At 42.7% G+C, this 15,514-nt stretch overlaps 1 protein-coding gene across 4 annotated transcripts in view; it reads left to right on the top strand.

Moving 5' to 3' along the window:
* LOC134226587 (neurogenic protein mastermind) overlaps window positions 1-10,778 on the top strand; it is a 471,961-nt gene extending 461,183 nt beyond the window's left edge. For all 4 annotated transcript variants that reach the window (XM_062707446.1, XM_062707447.1, XM_062707448.1 and 1 more), the window contains 2 exons: window positions 8,771-9,724; window positions 9,786-10,778. In XM_062707446.1, coding sequence (XP_062563430.1) covers window positions 8,771-9,724; window positions 9,786-10,420 — 1,589 coding nt within the window. In that variant the 3' untranslated portion in view covers window positions 10,421-10,778. The remainder of the gene's footprint in view (window positions 1-8,770; window positions 9,725-9,785) is intronic.
* The last annotated feature ends 4,736 nt before the right edge of the window (window positions 10,779-15,514 follow it).

Here is a 15,514-nt window from a genome sequence, read left to right on the forward strand (position 1 = left end):
CTGCTATTTACGTTACGAAAAAAAATCAAATCCGGGTGAGATGCCACACCTCAGGGCCAGGGGGAGATGCCGCACTTGGGAAATGTAGGAGAAATGGTATTATTATTATTGTTATAGAGTTTTGGCACTTCCTCAGCAAACGTGCTGGGAATTTTCACCTACCCCGAGTATTTTAAATGCCAAAGGGGATTAGGCTCTGTGGATCTCATTCGCCGGTTGACTTAAAATCCTATAATAAACGTTTGCACCGGATGTATTAGTTATGGTGGTTCAGGAATCTTCTTACGATGCTGCAAGTTCCAAGAACCACTGTCTTTTGGATGCTATGGAGGTTGTGAGATAGTTCCAGCTCTCCTAAGGATCTCAGAAGAGATTTCGGGACGATCCCGGTTGCTGAGATAACAACCGGAATTATACGCACGTCCTCCAGGTGCCACATCTGCTTCAACTCCTCCGCCAAGTCGTGATACTGTTGTTATGTTGTTTGGACATTATGGTCTAGCGGTACAGCAATGTCGATGAGGGTTACCCGCTTCATCCTTTTGACATAGACCACAATATCGGGCCGATTGGCACGAATGAGGACATCCGTTATGATCTCGCGATCCCAGTACAGCTTCACGAAACTATTTTCCAGAACCGGGACAGGCACATATTTGTAGTAGGCGACAAACTGGTAACCAAGTTGTGCTTTAAAGCAAGCTGTTGGTGCACAATCTTGGCTACTTCGTTATGACGACCGAGATATGATGAATCAGCTAAGGCTGAACACCCGGACACGATATGTTCGATCGTCTCTCCTACTGAATTGCACTTCCTGCAGCGGTCCTCCACGTTTTCGTGCAATATATAGTGCCGATAGTTTTTCGTCGCAATTACCCGGTCCTGGATGGCTACCATGAATCCTTCTGTTTCCGAGAAGAGTTCACCCCGCACCAGCCACGTATTGGACGTCGCTTTGTCGATATATTTCAGCTCCAGTTGATGAAGGTGCGTCCCATGCAACTCCTTCTGCTTCCACGATACGATCATCTCGTCGACAGATTTGATTTTGTCAGCTGATAGTCCTCCTGCGCCAGATGCAGGGCACTGAATCCGTGGTCAGCTTCACACATAGCGCGATAGATTTCGTGGCGGTTCTGGCTTTCCACGAAGTATCTTCGCAACTGCTGGATCTGGGAAACACATAGTGTTTGTATATCGGTGACGCCTCTTCCTCCTACTGTACGTGGCAGGGTGACTCTCTCAATGGACGATTTTGGATGGCGCATGCGATGCTTGGTGAACGCCACTCGTACTGCTCGATCTAACGCCTCCAAGTCAGTCTTGGTCCACTTCACCACCCCGAAACTGTATGTCAACAAGGACACAGCAAACGTGTTTATCGCCTTCACCTTGTTGCCGGCCGACAAGAGGCTCTTCAAAATACCGTTGACACGATGCAAGAGCTTTTCCTGCAGCTCTTTCTTGATTGTCGTATGGCGAATTCCTTTCAGTTGCAGGAAACCTAGGAACTTGTACGTTTCGCCTTCAACCATGTTTCGAATCTCCTCCTGTTCGTTGACGCGGAAACTGTCGGCATCCACCAGGTGACCCCGGTGTAGATGTATGGATCGACATTTATCGATACCAAACTCCATCCGGATGTCGTTGCTGAATACCAGTACAAGCCGCAGAAATTGGTGCAGCTTCTCCACAGATTCCGCAAACAGCTTCAAGTCGTCCATAAAGAAGGTGTGGGTAATGTTTGTACTCCTTTCCCCACTCTTCAAATGATAGCCATAGTTGTGTTGGTTGAGTGCTCTGCTAAGAGGGTTCATTGCAAGGCAAAACCATAGAGGACTAAAGGTATCGCCTTGGAATATGCCCTTCCTGATGCTGAGAGTCCTGGACCGTACCACCTTTTCTCCGTCGGTAATGTGTAGGGATGTGCTCCACATCCCCATAGCGTCCTGCATTAGCCTGATGACGTTACTGTCTATCTTATACAACTGCAGTACCTTAAGAAGGCACGAGTGAGGTACTAAGTCGTATGCCCTTTTATAGTTGATATACGCCATGATCAGGTTTCTTTGCTTGTGGGTGGTCTGCCCAACAACGACTGCATCAATGATGACCTGATCCTTGCAGCCTCGTGTGTTGCGTCGACAACCTTTTTGTTCCTCGGTCATCAGGTTGTTGACGTCGCAATGGTTCTGCACCCTCCTCGCTATTACCGATGACAGCACTTTGTACAGACTCGAAAGGCACGTTATTGGTCTGTACTTGGCTGGGTTCAAAGTGTTCCGATCCTTCGGCAGAAGATAAGTGACACCTAGTGATGAATTCCGGTAGCTGCCCGGGGTTATCTAGTACCGTGTTGAAGCATTCCGCCATCCGCCCGTGGACCGTTGTGAGTTTTTTATACCAGAAATTATGCACAAGATCGGGTCCTGGTGCAGCCCAATTCCTGGTATACCGAGTAGCCTCACGTATGTCTTGGGCGGTCACGTTGATAGCGGTCATGTCTCCAATTCCACCACAATATTGCTCTTCTTCTGCCATCCACACCCCGTCGCCGTTGTGTATGACGGGGTTCTCCCATAGATTGGACCAAAACTGCGTGACTTCTCCAATCTCCGGAAGGCCCTCGCCAAAGTCGGCTTTGTCGTTTCGGATGTGGTTGTAGAACTCCCTTTCGTTGATGTTGAACATTCGATTTTGCTCCTTCCTCTTCGAACATTCTCCATAACGTCGCAGTCGCTTAGCAAGAGCACTCAACCGCTGTACATGGGTGTCGAGGATCTCAGTTATGTTCGCCTCGGTGAGATCACGGAGTTCTGTGGGTTTCACAATTTCAGCAACATTCCGAACTAGCCTGGTTGATCGATTCCCCTGCTTGTACTGTGTTAATCGACCAACCTTTGACCGCAGTGTGGCGATGCGGGTCTCCAGACGTCGCATCCACGCGGGTTTTCGTGCTTTGGGGCGTGCGCGTCCATCACTCTCACCTTGTGGGCGCGTTCGCAATCCCAACGTTCTTACAGCAGCCACTGCAGCCGAATACACGATAAATTGCAGCTCCTCAAGGTTCTCCACGGTTTCCAAGTACTGTGGCAAAATATCCTGGTTAAGGATGCTTATTGTACTCGTCAACCGATAGGAATACTACAACTTGGATATCCGGTGTCGAAACATGGGGTCTGTCCCACGGAACTGTGTAACTGCTGTGCCCATATGATTGGCTAGTTCGTCCTTGAATTGCTATCGTTGCAATTCCAATGTTGGTCCTGGAGCGGCGGGTGCAATTGAATCGCGAGGGCTACTTGCGATTGATGCATCCAACCCAACAGAACTCCTTCTCGACGTATCGCTCGATCTTGCCTCCTCCTCCTCTCCTAGTTTCCTCTGCACTTCCCGCTTGATGTACTCTACGTCTTCTGGAGTCAGCATATTATGTGCCATAATAGCTCTCTGGCATGTGTACAACTTGTTCTGGTCAAGCTGGGGTGCAAACCGAGGGAACCTCTCATTGAACATCTCCAGCATCGCCGGTCTGCCGGACATATCCGTCTCCATCCTGGTGCAAACGTAATAGCAACGGATCACGTACTGATTCATCTCCCTTGTCCACATGATCCGTTGCCGTCGGCGGCCCGCTAACGTGAGTGATTGACGTCGATCAACCACAGCAACATCAGCAGGTGCAGCATTGCCTTGGTGATTTCTTCTGCTGCCGTTTCTGTTTTGCCTTGTCGGCACGGGCTGAGCCCGATGACTAGAGGGTCGCTGTTGCACCTCTCCTTCCTCTAGCCGCTGGCCGCTCGCTCTGTCCCCCGTTCCAGGACCAGCTCCAGTAGGGGCTCCCTCCTCGGGCAATCGCATGGGTAGTATTCTTCTTGAGCGTAACTCCATATTTGGGTGTGCTTTCATTCCCGGAAGCTACGGGTTCTGTAAAGTTATTTAATTCTTTACAGTGCTAAATAGCTAGGTTCAAGCTATTATTATTATTATTTTCAAGCTTATTATTATTATTATTATTATTATTATTATTATTATTATTTTTGGCGATGAATGATATTGTATTTCAACCCAAAAACAAACAAATTCATCGCGTGAATTTTTTATTTCTACTATGTACAATACACAGTCGAGGATATTTATCAGTCATTAATAGGCTTCTACTTAATTGTTTTTCCTACAATCAATTACACAAATCGTCAAAAATTGCACATATTGACTTTTCTATATCCACTCACTTATTCATCGTTCTATGATGGCAAAGCAATGTTCTTCCATTCCTGGTTTTTTCTTACTGTATCTGTTCCTTTATTTAATAACATGTACCCATATTAATAACAATCGAAAACGAAGGATCGGGGCGCAAATGAATCTGTTTCTAATTATTGTAATGTTTTCGATTAAGATTTAGCCGAAATCGTCCCTTGTGCAAATATCATTCCTTTTGAAGCATGTTATTGAGAAAGGAACAAATATCTTAGAACGACTGGATTTTCTGGCAGGATTCTTCTCCTAATCCCTTGCAATATCTTGATTTTCGTATTTCACATGGTTTTCCCGCTTAAAAATAATATCTCATTAAAGTAGGGGAAGAGATTCGGTTGTAGGCACCCTTTTGTGTTTGCTCAATAACTTTGGGCCTGGTTGATCTTATGCCCACATATAACTAGACGTATAACCTTACCACCGACAAACCGACGTGCCTTCCCATATACAGTTCTTCAAATTTCTTGGCAATTACTCTCCTTTCATTACCTAGCTCCATCTGTGCGATGGTTTACACAACAGCTCTCACAAATGTGCGGGCAAATTTGGTCATGCACTCTTTAATTCATTTCATCAGCTTCCACATAATAATCAATATTCGATATTATAAATATCAAGTGTTTTATGAAAGGATTCGTTAGCCAAACGAAAAACATTCGATTTTCAAAAATGTGTGTAATGATTGTAAAGACTTGAATGTCGATTTAAGCATCGAAAAAGATTTTCTATTACTTGGTTATTTTATCTTCATCACTGTATAGATTGTTTGAAACGTGCATATAAAGTTTACGTCGACCAGCTGGTGAATTGCGCGCGTTTTGCTTTTTCTTTTTCTTGACTTTTTTTATCAAAAGAACGTTAATGTCATTAATGACAGAACGAGTTACTACACTCGGAGTAAAACGATTGTAATTTTTTTATCAATTTTGGAATCAGAGAGGCCCGTCGGTTTGTCGGTGACCTTACTACGAGCAAAGAAATTAGTATAATTTAATCGAATTGAAAAAAAATATTGGCAATTTCGAAAATTTGACATTTTTAGATATTTACATCTTGTGATTCGGTTGTGGGCACCCTTGATAACTTGATTCATTCTAATAGCCAGGAGACACTAAAAAACTCAAATCAATCCACCTAGCAGTAATGATGCCTTCCTCGGTGCATTAAGGATGATGTTGAAAAAAATCACCTAAGAATGGTCTAAAATAGCACTTTAGGTAAATGGGTTTAAATTTTTCATTGATTTACGTTTTATTGGTATAAATCACAGTCAAAAAATCCTGATTAATCACCCTAGCGGAAATAGTGCCCTTTGTCGTTCATTACGAAGGATAATATTTTGGCCATAAATTTTGATCCCATAGTCCGATCTGACCATTTTCTAAAAGGAAACAATGGGATAGAATTCCCCCGTTGAATACAACTTGTTCCAAGCAAATCGGTAAACGCTTTGTTCCACATGCCCAAAGAACAAAACAAAATAAACTCATTATTTCAATCAATTATGTCTAAATAATAATGAAAACTGCATAAAAACGAAAAAGGCAAAAAAAACTTTCGTGTTGTTTTTTCTTGTACACAAAATTTATTTGTTTCTAGTTCAAAGTAGAGATGCCCATCCGGTTTGCTATTGAGCACAAAACATCATGCTACCTGGGACGGGACTTGCAAAGACGAAAAAATATAACTTCAGCTGCTGCCAGTCAACTGCTGTCATGAACTGTCAGGTGCAGCCAGCAGCTTTTTGAGTGAAAGTATTGGTATCCCAAATAAAATATTCCACATCATTTTTGTTTTACGAAGACTTTTTTACTTTAACGAATATTCCAAACCATCCGTTTAGCTTGTTAATAATCAGTAATAAACCTGTGTTTTGTTCCCGGTATAAAAATCCTTATGAATATGAATTTACTAATTTGTGAATTGGATACATTTTTATTGTGCTCAGAAGGGTCCATCTGGGGCTTAGGTGAAACAGTCAAGGAAACAGTTGAAAGTTGATGGTCAACTGTGATGAAAAGAAGAACAAGTGTGAAAACAAGAGAAAAGAAGCAGCGTCTTTGCAGGTCTCGTCTCAGCATGCTACTATAGCAAACAAATGACGGTTGTCAGAATGAAAGCATCTATTATCTCACCTGTCATAAGACGAGTTTATACAATCCCATTGAATTCCACCACTCAATTGTATCTTGACAGATACGTATTTCGACCTCAAAAGTAAGGCCGTCTTCAGTGTCTCGTACTTGACTCGACTTTGGCCTTACTTTTGAGGTCATCAGCTATCTGTCAAGAACTGAATCAAAGCTAATACTGAGATATTATTCAAGTAAAAAAGCTAAAATATAAACAAAAATGATAGAACTGAGACTCAATCCTAAAAAGCTCAAAATAATTTTCTTATCTATTATCTGTCAAAAGATACATAGGGGTGCCCATAACCGAACGGTGACCACAACCGAACCTCCTCCTCTATGTTTGGCATCAAACGCTAATGAAGAATTGTGCAGAAACATCATGAGAGCAATTTACGAAATTAAGTGTTTGAGTATGAAATAAATATTTTATAACTCTTTTTGTGGTCCCGTCCGCTTCAAGTGGACGGGAATTATTATCACTAACATAGATATCGCTCAAACTATAATTGCCAGTTCACTTAAAATCTATGTGTTTGTTGGAATAACATGCCAAATAACATTTTTTAGTGAATTGAGACTTGAGAGTGATCATTTAACTGGAAAATATCCGCATATGTTCTCATGTAGCTTTTAAGTGAAAATTATTTTGAGTGTTCCTCCAACGTACCGGGATAAAATGCCAACCGAACAATGCAACGATCATTGGATGCACGGCATGAACTCACGATGAGATGGACTGGCAACGAAAACAATTACATAATGGTAAATGGAAATCTAAAAAAATTGATTCTGTGTGGATACTGTACAGCAGAATACCACAGTAGATCTCGGCACAGTAGCGGTTAAGTAACACAGAGTGCCTAACAAATAAAGAAAGGAATGAAAAAACACAGTTTTTTGGTTATTTATTATTTATTACCAGACTAAGGCTGGAGTGGCCTGTGCAATACATAAAAGTCTTCTCCATTCAGTTCGGTCCATGGCTGCACGTTGCCAACCACGCAGTCTGCGGAGGGTCCGAAAATCTTCCTCTACCTGATCGATCCATCTTGCTCGCTGTGTAGCCCGCATTCTTGATTCCGTCGGATCGTTGGCGAGAACCATTTTCATCGGATTACTGTCCGACATTCTGGCTACGTGCCCGGACTACCGCAGTCTTCCGATTTTCGCGGTGTGGGCAGCAGGGACTATATTCAAGGGCTTGACGATCCCTCCCCAGGCCATCTGCGAGTTGTGGTGCCTAGGATGTGGTGGGGTTTGACAGCGGGCTCTGTTAAACCTCTATGAAAAGCTGCATGTATCCGCAAGTAGGTTCCGCCAAAGCGACCATGTGCCGCTCAAAGCGCGTAAGTCCAAGTCCTGGTGTTAGGTGGGACGCTAAACAGCCCTGACACGACGGCCCTCCGACGAGACAGAAGATTTGCGTAAGCCCAAAAAGCCGCCTTTAAAAACAACCATTACGAACAACATAGAAGATGTTTTTTAGTTAGGCAATATCTTAAAATTTTACTTTGAAATTCCACAAAGTGACAGTTTTGTAATTGTTTATTGCTGATATTGATTTGTTCATGGAAATGTTGTGTTTAAATAAATGCAAAATTTTCATTTCTACATCTGCTTTTAAAATAGCAATTTCTGCTTCTAAAAGTGCTATTATTTTTGTTTCCTGGACAGTTATTAATTGTTTGTGGACATTTTCGAACTATTTTAGGAAATTTAATATTAATTTATTGCTGATTTCTTAATTGGCGATTTCCTTATTTGTTACGGGAATTATCTGATTCTTTATGGCAATTTGATGGGACCCTCCTTAGCCTAGCGGTAAGATGCGCGGCTATAAAGTAAGGCCATGCTGAGGGTGGCTGGGTTTGATTCCCGGTGCAAGTCTAGACACTTTTCGGTTTGGAAATTGTCTCGACTTTCTGGGCATCAAAGTATCATCGTGTTAGCTTCATGACATACGAATGCAAAAATGATAACTTGGCATAGAAAGAAACGGACAATAATTATGGATAAGAGAAACAAAAGCGATGAAAAATAAGCAAAAGTCTACAATAATGTTCTTAAAAACTCCGATATGAATATGTCCATTATGTGAAAGATTTTGTTTTGACAAATGTATTGAAGGTAACCACTTTCCTTCGATGGGAATCGAACTCATGGCCCTCAGTACGCTAGACTGGTGCTTACGTTGGCTCTGAAGCTACGTTCATAGCACGATGACTGTTGATAACAAATACGATCTTGAAACAGAATTATTGTTAGCACCAAAATAATTGATTATACTAATTATTTTTCGTAGTGAATCGAACACCCCACCTCAACCTAAATGTCTAATAACCATGTTTTTTTTTTCTCATGTATTCCAGGTTCCTCTCTCGAATCACAGTACACGGTTTCCCAGTCGCAAACGATCAACTTCACGCAGCAAGCCCTGCGACAGCGGCAGCAACAGCAAGGCAACGTTCCCGGTGGCCCTGGGCCAAATCAAGTTCCCCAGCAGCAGCAGCCCGGTGGACAGCCTGGTGGCCCCAATGCTGCGGGAGTGCCCAACCCTCAAGGCCCACAGCAGCCGCAGCAGCCTCCGGTTGGTCCCAACTCCGGTATTTCCACCGGTGGAATGCCCCACGGTGGCCCCATGGGAGGTGCCGTTCCCATGGGTCAGAACCCGAATGCACCGCTCGGAATGGGTGGTATGGGTATGGGACCGAATGGTGGTTTGAGTGGGCTCAGTTCGATGGTTTCCAATACGATGGGTGGCCCGGGAGGGCAGATGATGCACAACAGTATGGGTCCCGGAGGACCGGGAGGACCAGGTGGCCCGATGAGCATGCGATACATGCAACAGCAGCAGATGATCCGAGCGCAAGCTATGCAACAACAGATGGCAGTGGGCGGTCGGCCACCACCGCCGGACTACAAAGCAACTCAACAGGGTGGCAATCCCAGTGCGGCCATGTTGGCAGCACAACAGCAGCAGATGTTACACGCCTCCGGTGGTCGGTTTCCAGCTGCGATGCGGAGGATAACACAGCAGCCTATTCCGCCGTCGGGTCCAATGATGCGGGCTCAACATGCGGCATACATGCAGCAGCACGGCCATGGCGGTCCGAGAGGCTTGGGCGGCTTCGGACCAGGCGCAGGTGGCCCAGGTGCAATGGGCGGTGGTCCAGTACAAAGGCCGCCGAATGTGCAAGTTGGTCCCGAAGGAATGCCTATGGGATCGCAGCAACAGGCAGAGTGGCGACACATGATGATGTCACAGCAGCAAAGCATGAGCTTCGGCTCCGGTGGGGGCAACATGCGAGCAGGTTTCGGTGCAGGTATGTTTGGAATAGAGCTTGGCAAGGTAAATTAAGACTAACTTATTCATCTGTATTTCAGGTCCAGGCGTGGCGGGTAGCGCAATGGGAATGCCAAACGGTGGCCCTGGTGGGCGAATGGATGGCAGTGGTGGACCAGGCGCTGGTCCCGGGGGTATGACTCAGCTTCAGATGCAGCAGCAAGCCATGATGAGGCAACAGCAGCAGCAACAGAGTATGGGAATGTACCAGGGCCAGATGGGAGGTGGTGCTGGAGCGGGAGGAATGGGCCAGATGCAACAGCAGATGACCATGATGCAGCAACAGCAGATGATGGGACATATGCAGATGAATCAGATCCATATGAGTCAGTCGCAAACCATGTCCATTCAGCAGCAGCAGCAAGTGAATCAGCAACAATCTGTGATGAATTCGTTCAACAATCCGGGTATTGGCCCGGGTCCGGGTGGGGGTGGGCCAGGCCCCGGCGGCGGAAATAACCCCAACAATGGTAACAATAGCAGCAACAACGGTAATAGCAACGCGAACAATAGCAGTAGTAACAACAACGGTGGTGGCCCTAACGGCGGCAACAGTTCCTCCGTCATGTCGAACGCGGACTTCAGTTTGGAGTTCCTGGACGATCCGAGTCAGTTTAACGCTCAGGATTTGCTCAGCACCTTGAACGAGAACTTCAACATTCAGGACATTCTGTAAGCAAGGGTGCTGAAGTTTTCCCTTTGTTTAGTGCATTTACAAGGCAGTGAGCCATAGGCTCGTTTCCAATGCAACAACAAACTTGCATGCAATGCCTCCTTGGATGGGCTGAAGCAAATCGTAGCTGAACCGTGGTAGAGATATTTATTTAAAAAAAATCAAAAAACGATAGCGAAAAGAAGACGAATCAAAACTAAAGAAACACAGTTCTAAGAGAATAATGCAACAATGGGAAGGTGCGCGCTAATTAGCACCCCCAGCTACTGTAAATATGAGACTATTATTATTATTATTATTGCTTAAGTAGTGTACTTTGCTTACTCGTTACAAACACCTAATCTTAAAGCCAGTGACAAAACTGTTTTTCTTTTAATTTATTTCTTCCATGCCAACAACGCAAAACGTGTCGTCGAACAAGTAAACTCTCTATCGTGTTAGTAACCGAACGTTTAGGTTTTAGTTGAGGTATTTTTTTAGCAGCCTCCAGTGCTAACAACAAGCGGGAAACATTCCTTTTACGCCTCTTAGGAGATACATATTTGTTGCCAAGCCAACAACAGTCTGCCATTTCTTGGGAATAATTTTCCTCGGTTTACGTACACAAAATTATGGTTGCTTCATCGCATCAGATTAGCAGAAATCGGTTCCGCATGTATTTATCGCTTTAAGCCGTATTTATACAAATACTTAAAAGCCCCTTTCCAGAGGAACATGCGAAGGGGGGAATCATTGAACAAAAAATATTCTAAAAGGTAATTAAAGAAGAACTAAATTATTATGATAGATTCCAGTGAGTGCTGGTGTGGGAAGGGAAGGGACTAGCCGAAACGGTTGGAACTGTGTATACAAAATCTGCGACAAAAAAAACTTGAACTTAATATAAGAAAATCAAAAACAAGTAAATTACATAAATTGTCAGAACGTGTATCAAGGGAACCGAGAAGAGGTAGCAAATTTCTTTGTAGAACAGACGTCAGCAATCAATGCAGTGGAATATTAACAAAAACTCTAATAAACGTAAAGATCATAAATGAACCCAAAATCAAACTGTAAACGAATTTGTATATAGACGATAGACAAATTAATATTCTCAATAACATAACTTTGATGAGCTGTGCTTGGTGCAATTTTAAATACGACTGAGAATCAAATGTTCAATGTGAGTTAAAATATGACAGTTTAGAACAGTTTAGAACCGCACATAATTGCAGCAAATAGCTGAAAAATGAAGGTTGGAAATGTTGCATCTTTAGACTCAACAGCCGAACCTGAAATTACTACGGCGGTGGTCTCATTGAACGCACTCGTGGCAAATTCTTCCGAAGGAAGTATTTCAAATAATTCGGGTAAGATTTTTTCTGTACAAAATGTTATTCGCTTGCGTAAAACTTGGGTACCGCTCAGTATGTTGTAATCACGTAGTCGTAATTGCTTTCTCAAAGTTGGACGAGCACTCCGAGAATTCATCAAATTATAGGCCGATCAGTTTATTGGCTACATTTAGTAAACTCAGGACCGGATTTAGCCGGAAGTTGGGCCCCGGGGCCACGGCCCCCCCATAAATCCGGCCTTGAGTAAACTTCTGTAACGTAAAATTTACCTGATGTGTAATTCAGTTACAAAAAAGCGCACTCGAAGTTCGTGAAAACTTTGATTAAAGAAAATCGTCTGATATTGTGCTTTCAGACTTTGACAGATTTGTTGTGGTTTCAAAGAGTTCCTCGCTGTTTCTAATACCATAATCGTTTCTTGGGATATGATTCTGTGTGGCAGTAATGCTAAAGAAATTATACCAAAAAGAAAATCCAAAAGTAGATCTTGGTCTCAGACGTGTGGAAAATATTGGCTGTACTCCAGAAGTCGTGAGACTTTAGAGGACACTTGAAGAAGATACTACAAATGAGAGAGTCTGAAAAATGAGGATGGTTTTTCCACAAAAACTTCTGATGAAAGTATTAAGTTGATTATGGAAACCCATTTCTCTGGATCGATTCTGTGGAGACTCAAATCTCTTCAGAGCTGAAAAGTTCGTCTTTTACAGTATAGGCAACAAAATGTTGTCCTCAAGGAGGAATCCGCCTTTTCCGTAGAAGAAATCGTCTAGGAAGCTTGGAGGAGAAAGGACATATTATAAGGGAAATAGTGATTAATTTGATCTGCACAAAGATTTTTCGTTCAAAAGTGACATATGTATACTGCTCTTAAACGGTGACTAAAAACAAAAGAGGCTACTGCAGTCAGAAGAAGCTGACAAAACTGCAGAGGTTAGTGTCCATTGCTATAACGGGAGCGATGCGCAGCACTTCTTAAAAATTGCGCTGTCCCTGCCGTAATCTGAGAAAGTGACGTAAGCGCCAAATTACAATATGCATGTTTGCCATTGCCGATCATCATAACGAGTCATGCGACGGAGAAGCAACGTTTTTATCAGGGTTGTTAACGTTAATCAACGATTAACGCCGTTTCGTTAATTCGTTGACGGTAATATCAACGATTAACGATTTTTCCGTTAATCTCTATTGGACGTTTATCAACGGTAACGGTAACGCTCTCCGTTGGTTAACGCTAACGATCGCGCTATTTTTCACGTTAATGATCTGCTTTATCGGAGTACAATTTTCTAAGCAAAACTACGGGTTTGACAAATTTTGTTCTATCAAGACATTGATAAGAGTGTTGGCCATAAGATGGCCAATTTGGCCATAAGATACTCGGGTCGCTTATTCACGGTTTGCTTTTGCTTGTTTTTGGAGTTTGGATTTGTGTTGAGCATTGAGAAAACTTCACGAAAAAATCCTCAAAAAATCATGTGGTATTAAAAAAGTGGTAGAAATTGAGGCAGAATGAGAAAATGATGTAATTCATCCGCGTAAAAGGCGTCCCCAGTTTAATCAGATATCTATTATCATTAACGGAATAATAGCAGAATTGACACATAAGAAAAATAATATGGGGAACTTATCACTTGAAATGAAACACATAGTTGGACAAAATAAAAATAGATTATAAATGTTTGCGAATAGAATAGCGAATAGCATTTGTGAAAAACATTACATACGTGTTGTATTCATTACATAATTATAAATCCCGTGAAAGACCATGTTCATAGACTGGGCAGAACTTTCCATGGATGAAACTAACTGGTGTACGTTTTTCGTAGAATTTTATTTCGTAAAACTGAAAGCTATGTTTTCCTTTAGGCGTTAGTTTCAATACCAATATTAACATTTAGTTTTTCCGGTGAATACAAAAAAACGGGAACGCCCTTGCTTTGAGAGCAGGAATTGTAGTACAGTTTCGATTTTATGATATCTGCAAACACGCTGCAGCCAACATCCATGTTTTTGATGAGCGCATCTTGAACGGTCTCCTTGCCTTGTAAGTTGCAAGACAAGCATATTGTTTTTTCGTACTTTGTCAAAACTTGATATGGCTTGAATGAAAATATGTATTGGATTTTAATAACAGTGAACTATGATTGAAAAATAAAATGCTGACAATAAAAAAGTTCCATGCGCCATGGAAACCGCAATGGCTTAGGAACGTAATAATTGTTGATTAGTCTGCATGGAGAAAAAATCATGGACAGTTTATCGATGTTCGTTAACGTTGATTCAACGCGTTCCGCTAACGTTAACGTTACAATCAAAGTTATCCAACGCAACCACGTTGACGTTAACTGAAATGAAGGTTACGTTAACGGCGTTAATCATTGATTAACGTTAACAACCCTGGTTTTTATGCAACAAAAAAATGGTATGCAAATGGTGCTTCGTGGTGCTTCCATGACCATCAATTTCTGGAATATTAATATGGATGCTGGATGTTAACGATGGGACGTACCCGAAGACGTACGGTTATGTGCATTGATATTGGCATCAGTTGTCTTGTTCCCAATGAAAAACTGTTTGCTAGAGCAGGAATGCACGCTGGAGACGCACAAGAGATTCCATCGATGACTCCAATTAACTTTCTTTGGCGTATGCAAATAGCGGCACCTAGAATTACAAATTCTACAAATTCTACTGGACTGGGACTGGGACAAGCAACCTGGAATCCAAAACTAAATGCACTCGCACTTCAATTGCACACTATTGAAAATGAAAGCAACGCACAACTGTCATTTTGATTATTCCACGCATGCTGAGACGCAATAAGGCTGGAATAATTAAAATGGCAGTTATGCGTTGCTTCCGTACTGAGTGGTGTGCCCTTGAAAACGCAAGTGAATTTTGTTTTGGTTCCGTAATTGTGATTACCGCAATGTTTGTACTGAAAACTGACGAAACTGTTTCCTGGTCCTCCGGTTAAAATGGCTATTAACTTCAAAATCATGAAGTTTGGCATGCTGCACGCTGACTTACAGAAGTGCTAAACAAGTATTTTCACGGGTGCCAAAAAACCTACCCCAGTACTCCGCAAAATATCTCCGGATTCAGGTTGCCAATCCAACATTGTATCTCACGTCCTGAAACTTGAGATCTGAGCGATTGTTCCACCCCTCATGTCACAATCGGTTGAGAAATGCAGAAGTTATGATTTTTTTTAGTGATTACATGAAAGTGTGAATCGTACGTTCACACTATAAGGGTTAACCTTTCATGCTGCTTTTTATCTATTCATGGTTCTTAACAAAAAGCACTTGAGTCCGTAGTCCTAGCGACTAGAATTACAAAAAGCAATTAGTGGCACTTTACCATTGAACGAAGGTTACATCTCGTTCATAGCAGATTGTTGGTCGTCTTCTAAAAACAGTGGAGAAAGAATCGGTCTTAAAACGATGAAAATGGTAGTTAAGTTGACTAAAATATCGACCCATATCGAAATAATCTACGGGCTGCCCAATGTACGATACGCGGCCTTTGGCTTCATTTTTATGTCTCGCAGCGTGTTAGAAAAAATACTTCGTAACCGGCCCGATAGCTTTTATATCTGGTTCGAGAAGCTTCTTCTTGAACTCGTAGCGCTGGGTAGACACCTTTACGTGGTGTGTTACGGGGTAAGATCTAGCACGGTTACATTGCCAGCTGCAGGCAAATCCTGACCCAACGAATACCTTCCTCATTATCCAACTCAGTAGTACTTATGAGGGTG

The sequence above is a fragment of the Armigeres subalbatus genome, chromosome 3 (genome assembly GCF_024139115.2).
Source record: "Armigeres subalbatus isolate Guangzhou_Male chromosome 3, GZ_Asu_2, whole genome shotgun sequence".
Classification (NCBI taxonomy): Eukaryota; Metazoa; Arthropoda; class Insecta; order Diptera; family Culicidae; genus Armigeres; species Armigeres subalbatus.